Source organism: Tribolium madens, unplaced genomic scaffold, assembly GCF_015345945.1.
Source record: "Tribolium madens isolate multiple individuals breed KSU strain unplaced genomic scaffold, Tmad_KSU_1.1 Scaffold_11;HRSCAF=98;Tcas5.2_LG3b, whole genome shotgun sequence".
Taxonomy (NCBI): Eukaryota; Metazoa; Arthropoda; class Insecta; order Coleoptera; family Tenebrionidae; genus Tribolium; species Tribolium madens.
Genome location: NW_025400975.1, coordinates 7840939 through 7856462, shown reverse-complemented (window position 1 = coordinate 7856462; position 15524 = coordinate 7840939). Strand labels below are relative to the sequence as shown.

The 15524-nt window shown below is 30.7% G+C and overlaps 3 protein-coding genes across 11 annotated transcripts in view; 1 reads left to right on the top strand and 2 right to left on the bottom strand.

Moving 5' to 3' along the window:
* LOC123016236 (DNA ligase 1) overlaps positions 1-7259 on the bottom strand; it is a 13766-nt gene extending 6507 nt beyond the window's left edge. The window contains exons 1-10 of one of the 2 annotated variants that reach the window (XM_044416628.1): positions 6782-7259; positions 6683-6727; positions 6498-6593; positions 6408-6451; positions 2627-2698; positions 2488-2575; positions 1748-1920; positions 1479-1702; positions 1158-1426; positions 902-1103 (exon numbers count right to left, since the gene is read on the bottom strand). In XM_044416628.1, coding sequence (XP_044272563.1) covers positions 902-1103; positions 1158-1426; positions 1479-1702; positions 1748-1920; positions 2488-2575; positions 2627-2698; positions 6408-6451; positions 6498-6593; positions 6683-6727; positions 6782-6801 — 1233 coding nt within the window. In that variant the 5' untranslated portion in view covers positions 6802-7259. The other variant, XM_044416542.1, reaches the window with a different exon arrangement.
* On the top strand, positions 6727-11263 carry LOC123016360 (damage-control phosphatase ARMT1-like). Of its 4 annotated transcripts, none has more exons than XM_044416752.1 (7): positions 6727-7006; positions 7349-7523; positions 7575-7680; positions 9746-9978; positions 10033-10186; positions 10231-10393; positions 10641-11263. In XM_044416752.1, exons 2-7 carry the CDS (start codon positions 7450-7452, stop codon positions 11228-11230), a joined length of 1320 nt encoding a protein of 439 aa, XP_044272687.1. In that variant the 5' UTR covers positions 6727-7006; positions 7349-7449; the 3' UTR covers positions 11231-11263. The 4 variants fall into 4 exon arrangements, with proteins under 4 accessions (XP_044272687.1, XP_044252365.1, XP_044252282.1 ...); XM_044396430.1 differs by having other exon boundaries at positions 6917-7006; positions 7429-7523; XM_044396347.1 differs by lacking the exon at positions 6727-7006 and adding an exon at positions 7017-7260.
* Positions 11264-11544: 281 nt separating this feature from the next.
* The window catches only part of LOC123015996 (serologically defined colon cancer antigen 8 homolog), a 13632-nt gene continuing 9652 nt past the window's right edge, over positions 11545-15524 (bottom strand). Inside the window, exons 9-12 of one of the 5 annotated variants that reach the window (XM_044416185.1) lie at positions 14710-14836; positions 14496-14613; positions 13967-14052; positions 11545-12225 (exon numbers count right to left, since the gene is read on the bottom strand). In XM_044416185.1, the coding sequence (XP_044272120.1) occupies positions 11750-12225; positions 13967-14052; positions 14496-14613; positions 14710-14836 (807 nt within the window). In that variant the 3' untranslated portion in view covers positions 11545-11749. Of the gene's footprint in view, positions 12226-13966; positions 14053-14094; positions 14394-14495; positions 14614-14709; positions 14837-15524 lie in introns of all 5 variants that reach the window. The other 4 variants (XM_044416348.1, XR_006413429.1, XM_044416273.1 and 1 more) reach the window with 4 other exon arrangements.

Genomic DNA, 15524 nt, shown 5'->3' with positions numbered 1-15524 from the left:
TACGATTTTAGTACCGCTCATTTTCAAAAACTCAAAAAATTCATAATTTTTTAAACTTGACCCAATAACGTTTTATGCACTTTTTTGAGTCTTTAGGATCCCTAGAAATGTAAAAAACGTTATATGGATCAATTTTAAAGTTGAAATTTTTTTATTTTTGTCGAGATTTTGGTCGATTTTTGGCACCCGGAACGGTTCATTGCGAATAACTCCGGACTTATTGGTGATAATCTTTTTTGGTACCGTTGGAAAGAAAATTTAATTTTGTATCGTATACAAAAAAGATCAGTGTTCTACAATAAATAGTTATCGAGAAATTTTCTGATAAAGTCAAAAATATCGAAAATATAAATTCGACTATAACTTCAAAACTATTAGGAATTTTGCAGTTTTCTTGACGCCAATCGATTCCCCGGAACATTTTACATGTGTTTCCGTCAAAATATTATATCAATGAGTTACAGTTTTGACGCAATTTACAAAATAAAAAAGAGTAAAAATTTGTGAACATATGTTTTTCATAAGAATAAAAAAAATTGATTTTTTTGGTCAAAATCGGATGCTTCTAGCCTTATTCTTGACTTTATTAGTCAATATCTCTCTCGTAGAGTATTTTAACTTGTTGCATCGTGTTCAGCGCGTAATTTTACGACTAGAAAACCACATTTCAAGCGTTTTAACAATTTAAGGTAAATTGACTATTTTTGACTATTTTCAAAAACTCAAAAAAAAAACAAATTTTAACTTGACCCAATACCGTTTTATGCACTTTTCTGAGTCTTTAAGACCTCTAGAAATGTAAAAAACGTTATGGATCAATTTTTAGAGTTAACATATTTTTTTTTATTTTTGTCGAGATTTTTTTGTATTTCGAACACTCGTCATATTTTCTGTACTTTACCTGGGCCCTCTCTCCGTCATACTTCCATTCGCAGGTGAATTTCCGCCCATCAAACCGTTGCAAAACCTCCTGGATGCCTTTCGTGGGGTGCGCCAACATGGGTTTTAGGGGAATCCCCGGAGTGAGTTTGCAAAATTGTGGCAATTTTTCAATTCCGTCCGACAACAACCTTGGAATTATCAAGTCGTAATTGGGACACTCACTGCAAAATAATTATTGAAAAAAAAACCAACAAAAATAGTACAATTAACAGTACCAATAAGTGGTTTTAAGGATAAGAGCCAACTTATCATACTCCACTTTAAAATCCTCCGACGCAATTTTTTTCCCAACATTAACACTTTTCACCGGCGATTTTGAATTTGGGGGATTTAGGGCACAAGCAAGAGCCAAGGCTTGCAAAACCGACTGTTCAGCTAACCCAATTCGTAGTTTTCCAGTCAATGAACGAATCAAAAATCGCGCTTCTGATTTTTTACAAGCCACGAACATTGTTTGTATTTTTTCAATTTTCTTAGTTTGGGACTGAAAAATTCACCAGTTCGGTGTTGATGATTCAACTAAGGCGAAATCTTACAGCATGTCCTGTCAATTTGGCGATTTCTTTCAGTTTTTCAAAAACTCCGAAAACTGAAAGTCTTGCGGGCTGAAAAAGCATCCTTTGGTTTGTTTTTGACTGTTCAGCGACCAACCCAAGGTCGCCTAATTCCTGACAATCGGTTTTTATTTGCGACATTGAGCGGCCAGTCGAGGACGCGATGGCTTTCATAAGACTGGTTTCAGCGACCCCAAGCTCAAGACCTGAATTTTAACTTAAAAAAAAATTTTTTTTTAATTAAAAGTAACCTTCATAGGCCGGGCCGAGTTTATTCAAACACAAATAAAGCGACGGCAGCAAATCATCGGGGCTTAGGAGGATTACAGAACGGAAAAAGTTACTCAAAATTTCAATTATTTTTAATCTGCTAGATATATTCCCAATTTCCTCCAATGTTCGAGTTAAGGCGATGTATGGCACTCTGAAATCAACACAAATGTTGTAACTGTTGTAATTAAAAATGGGTAGTAATAAAGCGATCAATTTTGATCAGTATAAAATGATAAATGAATAGTATTTAATTAATTTTTGCATAGTAAAAATAATAAATGCTAAGTAAAGCACGCACAGTTTTATTGTAATTTGTTCAGTAAAAAAATCCAATAATAAACGCTCAGTAACTTTAATCAAAATTAGTAAAACATAAAATTTAAAAAAAATTCAGTCTTGGTCACATAACAATGTATGCGCAAGAATGGTGTTTATTATTGATACTTATTTTTATATTACTGAATATTTATTATTATTGGAGGTTGGTATATGTATTAGCAAGAGCCCTGCGCAAGAATGATTTTAGCAAGAGCTGGAAACTGCGCACAAATGGTAATCAGTCTAATCAGCACTCTTTGCACTACTGTGTTCCTGATTTATTTTTACTATGCATTTATTATTTTGCTGTGCATTTATTATTTCTATTGTGCATTTATTATTTTTACTGATCAAAAATACTTGTTTAAATAATATGTTCTCATTAAAAATAAATATTTACCGTTCACCCTGCTTCCAAGTGGCGTCTTCAAGAGGATGATATTTTGCAACATTTGGATTATAGGAATCATTTTCAGCAGAATCTTTAACTAAGGTGTTTAAGTTTAGTAAAAAAAAAATCTAATGCTGTTAATTATTACCTGACAGGGGTTTTACCAGCTTTTGACTAGGCGAAGCACTTTTAGGTGACTTCTCTACTTCCTTTTTGTTCTCTGTTTAAGAAAAAATGTCTCAGAAATGAGTTACAATACAAACTTTTTTAATTAAACACCCACTGTATTTTACATTTATCGTGAAAACACATTTAAAAATTGAATCATTGAAAAAATTACAACGAACACCTTAACATAAATTTTTAAATGTTGGACTAACTAAAAAAATACTCTTAAACATTAAAAAATTGAACTGTTGTTTTAATAACTGCAAAGTTGCCTAATTAGAGGGAAAAAATTACATTTTACGCTTCACAAAACAATAATAGTTTTTATATTTTTAGTCATCTTACATGTTTTTAATTCACTAAACTTTTGATTTCCTCAGTTTTTTTGTGCTTTATTCTTTAAAGTGTTATTATTTTAATTATTTCCAAAACTAAATAAAATCAATAAAACAGTAGATTACATACCGAGGTGGGAAGTGCTTCAATAAAAAGAAGAAATTTAATGAAGCAACAACCACCAAGGTTTGTACAGAAAGCCAATAAAGAATTTATAAAATTTAAAAAAAACATATGACACTTCAGGTTGGAAAGTGGCGATTTCATAACCTAAGCTATATATTTCATATCAATTGTTATTTGAAATGTCACACTTTCGAAGGTAATTTGATTATTACTTTATAATTGGGAATAAATATACATATGTTACACATAAAAAAAAACATTAAATGTTTTCTATAAAAAATAGAAGTTTTTATTGTACCTCATTTTTGAGACATCCTGCATCCTTGAAAATGGTTTAATGACTGAGAAATACAGAAAATAAAAAGAGACAAACAACGTACGAGTACATAATAGAAAAAACTACTTCCATCTTTTTCTTACAAAAATAAAATTTCAGTAAAAATTAAGAAGTAAGGCATAATATGTCAAAAGAGAAATAAAACAGCATAATAATATATTATTTTTAACATTTACCATACTTAATACAAATTCAATAAATGCTTTATTTATTTTATTTTTCTTTTTCATTTAATAAAGGCATATTATTCTTACAAAAAGCTATTCTTGTTCAAAATTAATGCAAAATCACTGTCATCATAATCTTCTTTTCAAAATATTACTGGATATTTTACTGTATAAATTTGTTCAGTTCAAATCTGGCAACCTTGGAGACATTTCATTGGTTACTAAGAAAACCGAATGGGCGGGGCAGATAAAAAATGATCGCGGCTCCAATATAATTATTCAGCTAACAACCACTTTAAATATTTATCGCAAAATACATAATACAAAAGCAATTAAGAAATTATATATCAACGAAATAGTTATCAACAAAAAATACAAGTGGGCAAACGCATATTTATCAATAAAAAACAAAATAATTTTATGAGTAGTATTTTATCGCTACTGTCATATGTGTATAGTAATGTTTAGATATTTGTTACCAGTATAAATACATGTAAGTACCAATTTAAGTTCTTATTTTTGTACATACTACCATTCGACTGACATAAAAATGTAAAACGGGCCTTAGGGAACTAACCTCACTTTCGATTTTTGTAATTTTTATCCTGATAGCCAAAAAAATGACAACAAGTCAAAATAATAAACATTATTGTTTCGGAAAAATAAATTTCAACTAAAATTTTCAAATTTTAAATTTCAAAGCATTGACATTTTTTGAACTGACATAAATTTGCAACCACAGAATCACAACAGTTTTTCTCATTTCCAAAAAAATCACCTGATAGAAATTTTCGCCAGCCTGTTTAAACGAAATTTTTCAAAATTTTTTTGTTTTTGTCAAAAACGTGCTTAAATGTTTGAAAAAGGCAAAAATGACGACATTGTTGCCCCATTTTGTTGAATTTTTTGTTTGTTTTTACAAAATTTTAAGAAATAATTGTGTTTATAGATTTAAAAAAATACCTACATTCGAAAAACGCATAAATAAATTGTCATTTTCGGTAAAATCACGTAAAAAACAAATAGAACTATTTTTAAACAATTTGGTTTTTTTATTTTTGCCTTAATTTTGCTCCATTTTTTGTGATATTTAGGCGTGTTTGGACAAGATTTTGCAAAATAAATGAGCCTCTGGTTCAAAAACGAAGTAAGTCGAGTGAAACAAGCAAAAAAATTAAACCATTTCAGCCTGTTTAAAGGAAATTTTTCGAAAGTTTTTATTTTTATCTTAAAAACGTGTTTAAATACCTGAAAAAGGCAGAAATAACCACATTTTTGACCTATTGTGTTGAATTTTTTATTTGTTTTTAATGACATTTTGCGAAATATGTAACTGCAAATCCATTTAAATCCAGTAAAACTAGGAAAATAACGTCAATATCAATTTTTTTGTAATCTTTAGGCGTGTTTGGACAAAATTTTACAAAATAAATGAGCCTCTGGTTCAAAAAGTAAACCCAGTGAAACAAGCAAAAAAAATTAAACCAATTTCCAATTAATTTTGTATTTTTTCCAACCTGTTTAAACGAAATTTTTCGAAAGTTTTTTGTTTTATGTCAAAAACGTGCTTAAATGTTTGAAAAAGGCAAAAATGACGACATTGTTGCCCCATTTTGTTGAATTTTTTGTTTGTTTTTACAAAATTTTGAGAAATAATTGTGTTTCTAGATAAAAAAAAATACCTACATTCGTAAAACGCATAAATAAATTGTCATCTTCGGTAAAATCACGTAAAAAACAAATAGAACTATTTTTAACCAATTTGGTGTTTTTTCGATTTTTGTTTAAGAAAAGTTTCTAGTAGAAAAACGTGGAAAATACTCGAAAAAATAGTACTCCTATCATTTATTTTTGACCTAATTTACTATATCTATAATAATTTAAAAATTATCAATTTTTGTAATTCTGCGATTACATCAGTTTTTTTCATTTCCAAAAAAAATCACCTGATTTCAAAGCATTGACAGTTTTTGAACTGACATAAATTTGGTGTCCAAAATTCCATGTCTGCCACTGTACAACGTGTTCTAAAATAATTTTCATCTACACCTCGTAGCATAGCCATTACCTGGGGTGAAATAGGTCAGAAACATTTGATTTTTGTGTAAAATGACATTGAGCCACTATTTTGTACAGTTGGAGACAAAATACTTTGGTCGTCAGTGTCACTTGAGTGACATTAAATTGTAAAGTATGCTTTAGAGCTGTTAACCTTATTTTTAGCTACTGTCAATCATAGTTGACAAGTTGTACAGTTGGAGACAAAATACTTTGGTCGTCTCTTTTCTGCCACTTTAATGTAATTCAAGCTTTAACGTTAAAATGAATGACAATTTCAAATTAATGACAGCTATTATATTTTCCTACCAAAAATATGTACATACAACTTGTCAACTATCATTGACAGTAGCTAAAAATAAGGTTAACAGTCCTAAAGCATGCTTTACAATTTAATGTCACGCAAGTGACATTGACGACCAAAGTATTTTGTCTCCAACTGTACATACATATTTTTGATAGGAAAATATAAAGCTTGAATTACATTAAAGTGTCAGAAAAGTGACGACCAAAGTATTTTGTCTCCAACTGTACAGAAAAAACATTGTGAAAAGTGACAAAAGTGCTCGATATAGTCACCTATGGAATTTACATGTAAATTTTTCTATGCCGCTTTACTCTTTTTGGGCCAGATAGTACTGTCAAAAATGACATCAACCAATCGAAACAAATTATTAACATTTACGTATCACTATTTTTTAAAGCGGAATTTTTTGAAACGTAAAAAAATGGGGTACCTTTATCAGACTTCGTGGGGGAGTCGCTGGAGGGGCAAGCCTTCCTGTAATAACAGCAATTAACACAATTTCATGCAAATTGACTCTTACTTGACATCTGGGGAGCTGTCAGCACTGCTTGACTTCCTAGGCCTCTTACTGCTTTGTTTCGCTTGCAATGGGCCCCCATTAGAGACGGCAATTTTTCTAAGTTGGGGCAAACATGAATTAATAGTTCGGTAATTTGCAACTAGTCGTTTAATGGGGAAATGAAACATTGTTAAACGTTTACGTACCCGTCCACACATTCTTCGTTATCTTTGACTGGAGTAAAGAAAGATCTAAAAAACTCATTCAATTTCTTGTAACGAAGCATTTTCTTTATTTATAATTACCTTATGCTGCTTTGAAACATGTTAAAAATGATATTATTGGAGAAATCTAGAACGTGTCTTCATGAATTAACTTGTTTACCCTAGAAAACCGCCAAAACACTGATGATAATTTTGAGGTTAGAGTTGAAAAAGAGACGAAGAGAGGAGGGAGTGAGTGGGTATTTTAATTGATTTTAAAATTTTTACAAACCCAAATTCTTCGGTTTAATTAAAACAACAATTAAGGTAGATAACTAACAATTGCAATATTTGTGTAATTTTTGCAAATGCATGAATAAAAAAACAACATATTTATTGTTACTACTTTTTAATGTCTTGTCGTCGTCGATAACCTATTTTTATTATTACTATAAGAGCCCCGAATGTGCCCCAAATACACTTCATAAATACAAATTTTGTGTTGTTCTCAACTTAACCTCAAAATTGCACCATTATTTTCAAGTCTTGTCCTTCCCTGACCTTAAAAGTTGCTCGAAGAGGTCAGTTTCGCTATTTTAATTTTATCAAGCTTATGTAAAGTTTTATTGCAAGTTTATTTTTGTAAAATGTTAATTTTTTCGTTGACAGTGTGTAAAATGGACTTGTTTTAAGACAGTTTAGATTTCACCTCAAAATTCTCTGTTTTTTTCTCCGAAATTTTGATTTAGCTGTGAATTTTGCTACTCAAAATGTGCGATTGCAATCCGGAAAGTATGGATTTAAAGACTCCACGTAATGTTTATCTTACTGCATTCTACAAGAGGTAATTAATTTAATGTTAATGATTTAGTATTGTGTCTGGACGATATTGTAGGAGTTTTGCTCATCACACAGTCAAAAATCGAATGCCAGTTATTGTAACACAAGTTCTTGATGGTCTTGCTAGGAGCAAGGAGCAAATAGCTAGTGAACATGGTGAGGTAAGTATTTTATTATTGATTAATAATACCACAAAAACCACATAAATAAGATGTAGGTTGGTACTAAAAAGAAGTAACCAATTTATTGCAAAATAACCCATATTTATCACTCTTACTTAAAAAAATACAATACAAGAAGATTTATACAGGGAGACTGTAACTGTATGACTGATTTTTTCAGTATTGCCAGCTCAAAAAAATTAAATTCTTCAGATTCAAGTTGAAAAAGTTGCCATATTTTACCAGATTTCAAAATTACAATTTAAAATAAAGAGTTTAGTGATTTTTGACGCTATATGTCATCTTAAAAATCTGCTTAAACTCTCGAAAAAGGCAAAAGTGACATTATGTTCGGTCTAATTTTGTGTTTTTTCGACTTGTTTTGAACAAAATTTGCGAAATAATTGCGTTTTTAGCTGCTAAATGCTTTCGCTTTTGCTAAATTTTTGACTTAATTTTTTGATTTTTTGGTTTGTTTCAGCGGAAAAACAGGTTTCAATACGCAAATTTTTGACCAAATTTTGTTTATTTTCGTCTAAATTTTCCTCAAAGACCACTTAAATCCAGTCAAACTAAAAAAATAACATCGATATCAAATTTCGATTAAATTTTGTACTTTTTGTTTAAACGAAATTTTTGAAACTTTTTTGGTTTTATCTCTTGAAGAAAAGGAAAAATTACAACGTTTTTGGCCTATTTTGTTGAATTTTTTGCTTATTTTTAATGAAAGTTTTCGAAATAACTGCGTTTCTGTATTAAAAACGTGCTTATTAAACCCTCAAAAAATGCAAAAATAATATAATTTGCGACTTTTTTGTTGATTTTTGGTTAGTTTTACTGAAATTTCACAGATACAGGTTTTAGTAAAAAAATCGACTAAAGTTTGTAATTTCTCGGTTTATTTTTGCCTTAATTTTGCTCAATTCTTTTTGTGGTTTTTTTGTTTTTTTGTTTTTTTTTTTGGACAAGATTTTACAAAATAAATAAGCCTCTGATTCAAAAACGAAGTAAACCCAGTGAAACAAGCAAAAAAAATTAAACCAATTTCGATTTAATTTTGTATTTTTTCCAGCCTGTTTAAACGAAATTTTTTGTAAAGTTTTTTGTTTTTATATCAAAAACTTGCTTAAAAAAGGCAAAAATGACGACATTGTTGCCCCATTTTGTTGAATTTTTTGTTTTACTTTAGTACTCCTATCATTTATTTTTGACCTAATTTACTATATCTATAATAATTGAAAAATTATCAATTTTACAACAGTTTTTTTCATTCCAAAAAAAATCACCTGATAGAAATTTTCGCCAGCTTGTTTAAACGAAATTTTTCAAAAGTTTTTTGTTTTTATCTCAAAAACGTGCTTAAATGTTTGAAAAAGGCAAAAAAGACGACATTGTTGCTCCATTTTGTTGAATTTTTTGTTTGTTTTTACAAAATTTTGAGAAATAATAGTGTTTCTAGATAAAAAAAATACCTACATTCGAAAAACGCATAAATAAATTGTCATTTTCGGTAAAATCACGTAAAAACAAATAGAACTATTTTAACCAATTGTTTTTTTTTCGATTTTTGTTTAAGAAAATTTGGGAAAAACAAGTTTCTAGTAGAAAAACGTGGAAAATTGTCAATTATCAATTTTTCGTTGTAACCGCAGAATTACAACAGTTTTTCTCATTTCCAAAAAAAATCACCTTATAGAAATTTTCACCAAACTAGCACGAAAATCACCAGATCTGGTGAAATTTAACCATACTTTACAACACTGATTTTTATCCTCAAATTGGCATCTTTGCCACTTATGATCATTACCTGAAACAATTAGAAAGATTACCAATCATTCAGTATTGCCAACTTCAGGGTTTTGTTTCCCATTTTTGAATCATCATTTTATCATAATGTGGATCCAAAATTATCACTCACTTTTTGAGCCAAAAACTTACTTATTTCGCCAGTATTCGTCAAAACAAGCCAAAAAAAAAATAACCAATTTTTGAGCCTAAAACTCATTTGTTGCGAATTTTACAAAAAACTTCTGTGTTGTAAAAATCTGTCTAAATTCTTTTTTAGGAAGGTCAAAATGACCTTAAATCAGTAATTGGTGAACTTTCAAAATTGAAATACGAAATTCAAACAAATAAATCATTGAGAAAACTTGTTTCCGATGCTCCTGATATAAAATTTTATAACGACTACATTACTGGACAATCTGATAAAGAAGGAAATGTTACCTTTTTTTCTGCAATATGGCTGCTATCAGAATGTTACATGTACAGAAGAATCAAAGAAGCTTTTGAAATGACGTATGTAATAATATCTTTTATTTCAGTGAAGAGGTAAAAAAAATAATTTTTCAGTAACACATTAAAAAATTATGATCCGTTTTTGAAACAGAAGAGGGATTCTCATTTCCAAGCATTACCAGTTATGGCAAAACTGTCCCAATATTTGGTAGAAGTTTTAGAAAAGTCAGAAGAACCGAAAAAAGAAGATTTCATCCATTTATTAAAAGTAAACCTTTAATTTTGTTCTAGTTGAAATATCTAATATTTTAGATTAATTTGTGGGGCAACAAATGTGACTTGTCTCTGTCAAATGGTGAAATGACTTCAAACACTGACGAATTATTCAATTTGGAAAATTTAGAGCCGAATATTTTGTGTGATGATTCTGAAAAAGTATGGATGGCTGTTTCTGGTGGCCAATCACCGATTATAGGTATACAATTTTTGCACAGTAAAAAATCTGGTGTGAACATCACACGACTTTCCTTATCCTACTTATTTTTACCGATTTTTACCAATTGTTTCGTGCTGCGTCCCCTACTTACATACCAAATTTCAAGTTTCTGGCTCTTCTCGTTCTCGAGATATGCTGTTTACAGACAGACAGACACACACACAAGCTATAATTCGTCCAGAAATTAAAAATATAGGTTCTTAATCGCAATTTTTTTCCTTTAAAGACATCGTGTTTGATAATTCCGGCTACGAGGTCTTTACGGACTTATGCATCGCTGATTATTTAACTACAAAGAAACTGGCTTCAAAAATCCGATTTTACGTAAAAACCATCCCTTGGTTCATTTCCGATGTCATGATCACCGACTTCCGATGGATGATAGATCACTTGAGAATGAATGTTGACGAGTATTTAAGACAGTTGGGGAATAAATGGTACAATTATGTCGAAAATGGGACATGGGTTGTTATTGAGGACAACTTCTGGACTTTACCAGTGGATTTCTCCTATATGCGTGACGTGAAACTCGAACTGTACAAAGAATTATCCAAAGCAACTCTCGTGATATTTAAGGGAGATCTGAATTATAGAAAATTGTTTGGTGAAAAAAATTGGGATCCGACAACTCCCGTCGATGAGGCATTGCAAAATTTCAATCCGACGAAATTGTGTACTTTACGAACTGTTAAAGCCGATATTGTGTGTGGTTTACCACAGGGTTTAGCCGAAAAAATGGAGGCTATTAGCGAAAAGTGGATGGAAACGGGCGATTATGGGCTTATACAGTTCTCCGAAAAAATAGTTCCAGTCTAATTTTTGATCCAATAAATCACATATCATGTGACATACTATTTGTTTTATTTATTGTGCCTTCACAAAAATTGCAACCATTATTAAATCATGAATTTTTTAACTAATAAGGTGGTGGTTGGTAATAAATATCAGCATTGCCAACCTCTAGAAAATAAATTGCACTAGTCTATTTCAACACCCGAATTGGTGTTGAAATAGCCCATTAAAGCACCGGTTTTGGTATCGAAATAAGCTGTCTTCCAAACAATAGAAAAATATTAAAACACAGTTGTGATATAATATACTATTAGCATTTCTAAACAATTACGGTTTATTCTATAAATTCTTACAAGGTATACAAACAAGAGAGTATAAAATAATAAGATCTAAGTTACACTAATTATTTATAACATGTGTTGCTTTTCTCTGATATTGGAAGCGAATATACTATTTGTATTGTTATTATTATTTTTATTTTCCAATTTGCGAAACATTGCAACATTGTAGTTTTTCCAAAACACCACCACCAACTCTGATGTTTTACTGATATTGTTGTTGATCGGAATACTGATTCGGATCATTTGAATATTGCACATTTGATAACCCCTGTTGATCCGGATTATTCGGATCAGTCACATACTCTTGTTGTTCTTGATTCGGATACTGTTGATTTGGATCCTCAACATATTGTACATTAGGATCATTGTATTGTCCGTAAGACTCATCATATTGCGCATTTGGATCCATTTCGTACTGCTGATTCGGATCAGTTGCATACATCTGATTCGGATCCATTTCGTACTGTTGATTCGGATCCATTTCGTACTGTTGATTCGGATCAGCTGAATAATCTTCTGGAATGTATTCTCTCTCGGAAACGTTTTGAAGTGATGGTGTTTTGTCTTCGCTGTTATGCCTTGATAAAATTGGGTCTGGTTTAACAGATGATCGGCTATTGGAACGGCTTAAATTTGGTGGTGCAGGTCTTTGATTGCTAAGGGAATTAGAGTCCTCATCTATGCACAAAAAAAAGAATCAGAAAAAAGAATAGAAACAAAAATTGTATTACTATAAAAGCAAAAAAGTTAATTTTTTCTCTAAATTTAAAGTGTTTAAACTACAAGTGACATACTTTATTCACGGGTGATATATGTATAGTCCGTTTTTTTATTATATGTGGATCAATTAATGATTGGAAAAACGTACTTATGACTATCTCTTTTCAACATTTGTAAAGCGCCTAAAACTGTTTTGAGGCATTATAATAATCGCAATTCAAGCCTTATAAAAACCTAATGCCAGAAAGAAACTTTATTTACTCGATTTTTTGGACCCAAAAATAAAGGCGCTTAGAGCGTTTTACCGTCTCAGTTTAAAATCGTTTTAGATTAATTTAAATTCAACCAGTGTAGTAAATGTTTGGAAAAAAGTGCAAAAATGTTGTTTTACATTCTTTATAAGCTATGTAAAACAAACGACTAAATTTTTCACGAGAAAGATGAGAAAAAAATATTCAAAATTTAAAATCAGTGCTCCGTTTCATGTGTTTCAAAATGCTGCGAATGCGGTTGAAGATACAAGAAAAATGTAAGAAAGAAAGTTGTAGAGAATAAAATTTTCTACTAAAAAGTCCTCAAGACCATACCTCTATCTTTAATGGTTTAGGCCTCAAAGACGTTCAAAGCCGCTCAAGCCACATTTTTACTTATGATTCAGTGCCAGAGGAACACTTTAGTAATTTAAACCTAAACCGTTGAAGATAGAAATATGGTCTCGCGGACTTTTTTGTAGCAAATTTTATTCTCTACAATTTTGTTTCTTACACTTTTTTTGTAGCTTCAACCGTATTCGCAGCGTTCTCAAAAATATTGAGGGGAACGCAAACTGATAATTGTTGATATGATATGGTTGAAGATACAAAAAAGTGTAGGCAACAGAGTTGTAGAGAATTAAATTTCCTACAAAAAAGTCCCCGAGACCATATCTCTATCTTCAACCGTTTAGGTTTAAATGAATTTTTTGTCTCTTGTCGGTAAAAATGACACTTGAGCGCCTTTGAACGTCTTTAGGACCTAAACCATTGAAGATAGAGGTATCTCTCGCAGACTTTTTTCTTGAAAATTTTATTCTCTACAACTTTCTTTTTTATATTTTTCTTGTATCTTTAACCGTATTCGCAGCATTTTCAAAAATATGAGACAAATTGATAAATGTTTGAAATTTTTTTAAATATAGTTTTGAATAAAATTTTTGCATACCTTTATCACTTATTATTGAAAATTTAATGCTCACCGGTATGTAAATACAGCCATTTTTTATTTCATTCTTCTCAAAACTTAAACGGGAAATGTCAAAACATGTCATGATCTTGATACACACTTCCTCCACCAACACATAATAAAAAAATGGACTTTGCAACAGTTTTTCCAATGTCGAATTATATTTTTTTTTATTTTGAACTGCTTTTTTTATTAATTTTGTCCGCTGGTGAATAAAGCAAAAACTAACTATGTAAACACTTCTTTGGAAAAAGTAAAATTTAATTTTTAACTACAAACAGCCCAATACATCTACAAGAAATATCGTTTGTTTTCTTCTTATGTTGATTATATGATTAATAACTATTTTTCATGCAGTATTAGCTAAATGGTTTTAAAAAATACTCAATACATTATTTGCGGTGCTAAAATCCAAAATGTCTCATTAAAATATTTGCTACTTTGTGTTCTACCGTAGTTTAGATTTCTGCTAAAGTACCTTTGAGACTGGAGGAGTTAATTTGAGACTGATTTAATCTACTATTTAAGCGACTTAGGCTAGTTTGTAGTTCCCGTATTTCCTCCCTATAAACAATGAAAACAATTAGAAAAAAAATAAGTGGTTACCTGTTGAGTATCAAGTAGTTTATGCTCTTCATGAAATTGCTTGAAGCAGTCCCACACATTTCCTAATCTAGTCAAAAGCTCGTTATTTTTTGTCCGCAAATTTTCCCTCTCAACTCTAAGCATAAAACGAGTGTAAGAAAATTGATTACAACAATCACAGCAATAAAAGGATTGAGGACTAACCTTACGGGATTTGGGTACCACTTTAACACTGATATCTACTTTAATGGGTTCCTTGCGTTTGGTTGGTCGGACTGTCGGCGAATCGGACTCGTTTTTGGTACTTGCCTGATCCGTCCCTACCAAACACAAGCCATTAGTTAAAAAAAAATTAAAAACACGATTTTATTGGTCAAAATGGAATTGAGCATCATCCCCAAAAATTTAACTAGCATTCTTACTTATGCCTTGCGCTGGCGTCTTCCAGTTTCTGGGTAAGAGTGTGACATTCGGTTGACAATTTGTCCATGAGTTGATTTTGGGAATGGATCATGCCTTCGAGTTCGGCTACAGTAGCCGCTGCAACAATAGCACGAATTAAAAATCTGCAAATTCCCGAATCAACTCATGGCTTGTCCCGTTTTTTTTGACTAAAGGGGGCTTGGGGGTGCTTACCGTGTTTAGACTCCACGTCTTGGATCAGGGAAGACAGTTGCTTGTCTTGTTGGGGAGGAGGGAGAGCCAGGACTTCGCCACTGGACTGCTTGCTCTTCTCTTCGCTTAACGCAGAGTTAAGCTTAATCTGCAAGCTTTTATTTTTAGTACACTACTCCAAAACATTAAAGGAACAAAAAAATTTTTTGGTGATTTTTATCGTTTCTAGATCAAAAAAAAACATTTTGTTGAGATATTTTATCAAAAATTTGTTCTGTGCTACGATTATCACGCAATCCTCGGTAATAGCGCGAGAAAAAAATTCTAAATTTATTTGTTTTTGGGCCACGAACGTCAAAACGGAAACATATTGTTTCTGAACATTGTTTACTCTTCGTAGAAATAAGAAAAACAATTTATTTCAGCTTTTCTACAATTTTGCCTTAGTTAAATTTGAAAAAAAAAATTAAAAAAATATTTTTGATTTTTTTTTCAAAAATTAATCAGTATTTTTTCTTGAATTTTTTACAAATTAAAAAATCTAAAGCATTTTTTTGAATTTTATTTTTAAAAATTAAGCACTATTGTTTCTTGACTGTTTTTACAAATTTTCAAAACAGAATCCAAAAAATATTTTTGCGACTTTTTTTTAGTCATAAAAGATCACGCAATCCTCAGTAATAGCGCGAGAAATAAAATTCCAAATTTATTTGTTTTTGGGCCACGAACGTCAAAAAGAAACACTTACTTGTACATATTGTTTCTGTTAAAATGAGAAAAACAATTCTTTTCAGCTTTTTTACAATTTTGCCTTAGTTAAATTTGAAAAAAAAATT

Excerpts from the sequence above, each read along its gene's own strand:
- LOC123016360 (XM_044416752.1), top strand. The coding sequence starts at position 7,450 with ATGTGCGATTGCAATCCGGAAAGTATGGATTTAAAGACTCCACGTAAT. Across the intron at positions 7,524-7,574 it reads CTTACTGCATTCTACAAGAG|GAGTTTTGCTCATCACACAG; the intron begins GTAATTAATTTA and ends ACGATATTGTAG. Across the intron at positions 10,394-10,640 it reads TGGCCAATCACCGATTATAG|ACATCGTGTTTGATAATTCC; the intron begins GTATACAATTTT and ends TTTCCTTTAAAG.